Source organism: Cariama cristata, unplaced genomic scaffold (genome assembly GCF_000690535.1).
Source record: "Cariama cristata isolate BGI_N322 unplaced genomic scaffold, ASM69053v1 scaffold16794, whole genome shotgun sequence".
In the NCBI taxonomy this organism is placed as follows: Eukaryota; Metazoa; Chordata; class Aves; order Cariamiformes; family Cariamidae; genus Cariama; species Cariama cristata.
In genome coordinates, this window is record NW_009612502.1 from 61,333 (window position 1) to 67,468 (window position 6,136).

Here is a 6,136-nt window from a genome sequence, read left to right on the forward strand (position 1 = left end):
GGGGGGGGGGGGAAAAGGTGCCTGATGTGCGTCTTGTCTGTCAGGCTTCCAAAAGCTGGTGAAAAATCACAAAAGTATTTTATTCTGTATCACTAATTCACAGAGCTGAAGGCTTGTACTAAATGATGTGAATTTAAGTATGTTTGATCATGTGCAAGCACAGAGAAGAATCTTTAGTCTTAACCTCCAGTCTGTTCCATCTCCCCTGCACCATCATTTTCACTGTTCCTTGTGCTGTTGGCAAATATCAATAAAATCCTATTTTTAGGTGCTTGGGTGCTTTTTTTCTTTGTAGAAGAAAGAGAAGATTCTGAAGTGTGATACCCTCCTACCAAAACAAAAATCCTGGTTTAGGTCTTCCTCAAGCTACATTTAAAATAGTAGTCATACCTGAGATGTGAAGCTTGCTTTTGTGAACAGTGAATTGGAAATAATTTGAATATAGAAATTTAAATTTCTGGCTTAAAAAATTTGACATTACAATCTCTATAAGTTCATGTAATACTTAAAGAACAGCCCTTAGACTGCTTGGCCAACCATGCCCATTTCAGTCTTCAGATGACTGCTCTCATGTCATTCACGTCACTGTTACTGGGAGCTGGAAAGCAACAGCTTGCAATCCCAGATAAGTTATTTCCCACACCAGTCAGAACACTTACCTCTTAATCTCATGTAACTTCGAAAAATACTTTTTATTCACTTTAATACAGTTTATCTAGTTATTTTAAATGTACAAAATTATTCCTCTGCACTACAGAGATGCAAATCAAAAAAGATTATCTGTGTTCATAACCACTTACGGTCATGTTACCATGGAAGCTTTGACTTTCTTTGAAAAATAGTCTTGTTCTTTCTTGATAATAATTGGCAAGATGCAGTATCTGGCAGAGTAATTCTTACGTATTTTTTTTAATGCTGGATTGTTAAGATGAGAATTCCTAGCTTTAACTAGTATTTGGTGTCTTTATAGAACTGAGATTTTGGTTCTTGGATTTAAAGATGCCTTTTTTTTTTTAATTTTGATACAAATGTGCCAGAAGTAATGATCCAGCCCACCTTGTTCTTTGTTTTAATGTACAGTTTGCACTTCTAATATTGCTAGAATTACCGTTCTCAAATTTCCTGGCGATTTCATATTTTTTTTGTAAAATCATTGCAACAAATCTAGGCGAATGACAATGTCAGGTGACCATGCTGAATGTCAAATAGCAATGTGACTGCAATACAAAGTGAATGTAGGTCACAGGACAGTCTGGCTTCTGTTGAACACAAATTTCATGCATTCAACTGTAAGCACAGGTCTCTGGAATTGAAGAAAGCTGTACTTAAATGATATTGTAGGAAATTCTCCTTCTGAAATTCAGAGGAGTCATGGAGCTGATGGATTACTATGAATGTAAGAGCTAATGTGACCCTGCAGCTGATAAAGGGAAAAAGTATACAGTCCTGAAAAATAATGTCTCTGTCTACAACAGCATAACCACCATTGAATATCACATCTAATTTTCATGTCATATAGGCAGCCGGAGAGACTGCAGGAATGATTTGAGTTTGGGAAAGCATCTTTTATACTAGTTCTGTTTACTCAGAAGTAGAGGAAAAGTGAAAATTACTGTATTCAACTTGGAGTTATGGTTAAAGTGATAGCCTAGTTAATCTGAAAGCATCTTTCTCTACAGTTTTCTCAGCTGTAGTTTGATCTAGGAAGCTATCTGGGTAGGTGCTTCACACATTTATACCTTTATAAATCTGAATACTGAATACGTAGCATCTGTGTCTTGATAAACATTTTTTCCATTACACTGCAATATTACAGTAATGGGAATATTTTCTCTTTGTATAAGTAGCCCATTGCAAGTATTGCACTTGGGTTCTGCTTGTGCTGCTGAGGGTTTTTGTTCTGATATTGTTACAGTTTTGTAGACCTTGGTCAGTCAATTCTGACCAATAAAAACAAACAAAAACAAACAAAAAAAAACCCACCAAAACAACTCCCGCCCCCAAAAAAACCTTACCAAAACCCAAACCTCATACTTGATTGGAAGACTGTTCCTCTGCTACCTCTCCATAGTTTTTGTATTCTGTAAGTCATTGTGTGAGTATGATGATCTGTAAATTATTTAGTGTCAGATATGATGCATGATTAGCTTGTTAATGTCTGATTTTAAAGGCTTTGCTTCTAGATGCTCCTTGCAGCAAAGTGTTCCTTTTAGATTATTAATTTAGAAATGGAAGTGGTTTTAATACAGTGAATCGTGATGTAAATGAGTACAGTTCACTTGGGAGCTTGCTCACTCTACAGCCAAGCTTCTTTCTATTCTAGGTGTTGCATTAGCACATCATGTTTCATTTAACAGCTTAGTTCTTAAGAGACTCACAAATTGCTGATAAACAATACTGGCAGACTTTCACTTCGTACTTCTTTATGCTATTAGCAAAGTAGATCACGTTTGAATAATGTGTTGTAGAAATTTAATTGGAATGAAGTGAAGTCTCAAGAGCTTATTGTTAACTTACTGTGTTTAATTATTGCAGCACTTGCAGCTATACTTACTGCTTTGTGGAGGTTCAGAACATTATGTTCAAGGATATAATTTATTATAATCTCCTGCATTGGATTCAGAGCGTTGGTGGGTGTTTGTATTCCAGTTAGACAAATGTTCTGTTTACAGTTACATGTAACAGTATGTACTTAGCAAAAAATCTGGTAACTGCTGTCAGGGTTTCAACAAGTTGATTTAGTTTTCAAGTTTGTAAATGTCAGGAGGTTTTTGTCAGCCTGCAATTATTGAAAGTCGAACTGAGTTTCAGAGGGACTCCAATTTAAATATGGTCTTACAGTTCTATAACTTTATGGTTTTAGGAGATTTGAGTAGATGAGAGAAATTTGTAAGACTGATGGGTCATACTTTTAAAAGCAAGTGACTGAGTTGTCTCTACTTGCAATCCACTAACAACATGTTGTGGCTGTTCTAAAGGGAATGGAAAAGGAGATCTGTATTTTCAATAGTTTGGCAATTAGATGAAAACTTAGTTTAGTGTTGTTCTTTGGGGTTTCAGTGTTACTGAAGAGAATAATCTTTTTCAAACCTGGAATTCTGTTTTTATTCATGTAGTGAAAAGAACTGGTACTCAGGACAACAAAGTAAATAATGCTGGACCATTATAGAACTGAATTGTTGACATAAACCACTAAAGTTAGTTGTCTTTGCTTATTAATCCAGCATCTGTTGCACCTCCCAAAGAATTCTTGTGCTACAGGTAGAACAGAATCAGCTTTGCCTCATTGAACATACCTTCTACCTCTTCTTGGAAACTCTCCTGCTTTTGTCAATTCTGATGTCTCCATGTACGTTTAAGGAGGAAAAAATGCTTTTGAGTAAAGTGTACTTTTTTTTTTTCTTGGTAAAATGAATGTTAATACAGAGACTATTACGAATTTTGTAAAGCAGATTGATTATTTGGTGTGGCACATCTTGTTCTCAAAGTCTGTTTTTAAAATTTCTAAAACTAACCTAGTCTATGGTATATGTGTCTTGACAAGAGTTAAATTACATTATTTGCTTTAGTAGTAGGTCACTTTATGACAAATTACATGAAGGTAGTTCTGTGTTACAAGAGAACTATGTTTATTAATTTGTAAAGAGCCATATAGTAAACTAGTAGTAGTTTATGATATATGAGATAACAGGATAATATTTTAAAGATTTTTCTTGGGCGGAGTTTGGTAACTTGGCCTAGCTGGATGTATTGAAAGAGATAGTAATAGCATAATTACCTGTTTCTTGCTGTGCATGTATGCTTAGTAATTGTGGTATGTACTCTCTCTGCTCCTAGGTGAGAGAAATGGCTGCTACCACACTAAGTGGTCTGCTACAGTGCAATTTTCTCACTATGGATGGGCCCATGCAGACCCATTTTGAACAGCTGTGCAAGATGAGGTTACCGAAAAAGCGAAAGCGAGACCTGGGTTCGGTGGTGGATACAATTCCTTCTGGCGGTAAGAAAAGTGCTTCAGAGACTAAAACCATGCAGGTTAGGAAGAAATAGACATTTTGTGCTACACTTAAATGCTTATTCTGCAAGCACTCCAGATGGAATAGGATTTGTCCTGTGGTTAAGCACTATTTAGAAAATTAACAGATACCTAGAGAAATGTAAGGCCTGTTGCCCATGCAAATGTTTTTCCTTCCTAAGTATTCATAAACCATAATGGCAAATCACTTGTCCTTATGTACCTTATTGTCTGTTTCTCTGTATGTCATGCAGATCCTAATCCTTGTTAAGTGCTTCAGGAATTCAATTTACAGTGTAAATGATGAATAAGAATATGCCACTACCAAAAAAGCAAATAGTGGTTTTTTATGATGTATTCCTATGTTAAACGAATTTACTACTTTTCCAGAATGAACACTAAAGAGATTTCACCATTTCCCATTTGCACAGTTCACATATTTAAGAATGCAGATGATGAGGGATAGCTATTTTCTCAGTAAATAAACTTCCTTAGCTGCCTCAACATAATTTCACTCCTTACCCACCTTACCTTCTATTTATTAGGAGTGTGGGGTTTTTATTCTTAAAAAAAAACGCTAACCCAACACACAAAAAAACCCAGAACAAAAAAAACCACCTTAGTTAGGAGCTTTGGCTTCTGACCAAACATTTAGTGCATCTGAGTTCCATTAATTTGACCCAGAAGGACTGGGTTTTCATATTGTCAAATAGTTCTAGTACTTGAGAAGACATTCTGAATGCAGAAATAGGGAACAGTGGAGATGTTGGTCATGAGCTATCTACTGAGTAGAGAGAAAGATTCTTTGAGAGAAGGAAGATAATTTGAAATGTTTATAAAGTATACAGCAGTTGCAGATGAATTTTTTTACACATTCTTCCATTAGAAATGAAAGATAGAGATGAATCTGTGATTCCGTGTAAGAAAGCAGAAGCAATTTGGAGGTCCATACAGTTGTGTGAATTTATTTGACTGTATCATCTCTAGAACTATCTGGGTTTTTTGTAGAAGTTAGAGATCTCTCTACTGTAGAAAGGTTTTTTTGGTCTGGGTTTGTTTTGGTTTTTAGGTTTTTTTCTAATTGAGGGTCAAAACTCACTCAATATTAGTATCAGTATGTTACTCTAATTAGATCACCTCTGTTTAATAGATAGGCTTTCTTCAGTCATTCCTATCGGTTAAAAATAACCTTATTTTCACCAATAACCAGTTTTAAGTTTGGCCGTGTCATTGAGGAATGTCTTAGACAAAGTTGCACCTTGCCAAATGTAAATTAATATTCTGCAATTGCAGACTTGGTTAAACGCCACGCTGGTGTGCTAGGACTTAGCGCGTGTATTTTGTCAAGTCCATATGATGTACCCACCTGGATGCCACAGCTCTTGATGGATCTCAGTGCCCACCTTAATGATCCTCAGCCTATTGAGGTAAAAATACTTACATCATTTTTCTGTTCAATATAACACGTCTAAAATACACTTGACTCATTCTTAGTTTCCCTTTCCTAGAAAAAATAGGAAACTATTAAGAAACTTAGTTTCTTGCTGTTTTTTATTAAATGGTTCCAAGTATGTTTTAAGTCACAGACTGCTTTTAAGTATTTTTTGTGGTAGTTCTGTTCTTGCTTTCAAATTTAAAGCATAAACTTAAAGCTGCAAGACCTGTATCTATAATGAGGAAATAGTCTTTTTTAATTAAAAATGTCACTTTTATGCATGCCATTCTAGAAAATATCAACCTGAACCAAAAAAATCACCCTGAATTTTTTAAAACAAGGTTTTTATAAGCTGCCCTAGAAATGAGTTTTTAATGAAATAGTTACCTTTAACTCTATTTTTTTTGCCCTATTTGATTTTGTTGACCTTTGCTGTTTTAACCAGAGCAGGGCGCTTATGGCTGAAGAATTCCTTAGATTTAACGAACTTTGCTATGGTGTGCTTTACTGAATCAACAAACTGAACTGATGGATTAACTTTTGTTAATAATAATCTTAATTTTTTTAAAAACAGAAGATAGTTTTCCTCTGATTTGTTTCTTCTATGCACCTTAGGTGATTCATCAACTCTTTCTCATGTTTAGAGATCCAAACCGTTGGTTTGAAATACTTAAGGAAAAGGAAGA

General features: G+C 35.2%; 1 protein-coding gene across 1 annotated transcript in view; it reads left to right on the forward strand.

The window, feature by feature from the left end:
* PSME4 (proteasome (prosome, macropain) activator subunit 4) overlaps nt 1-6,136 on the forward strand; it is a 60,922-nt gene that overhangs the window by 54,318 nt on the left and 468 nt on the right. Inside the window, exons 43-44 of the mRNA XM_009698676.1 lie at nt 3,838-4,000; nt 5,309-5,442. Of these exons, the coding sequence (XP_009696978.1) occupies nt 3,838-4,000; nt 5,309-5,442 (297 nt within the window). The remainder of the gene's footprint in view (nt 1-3,837; nt 4,001-5,308; nt 5,443-6,136) is intronic.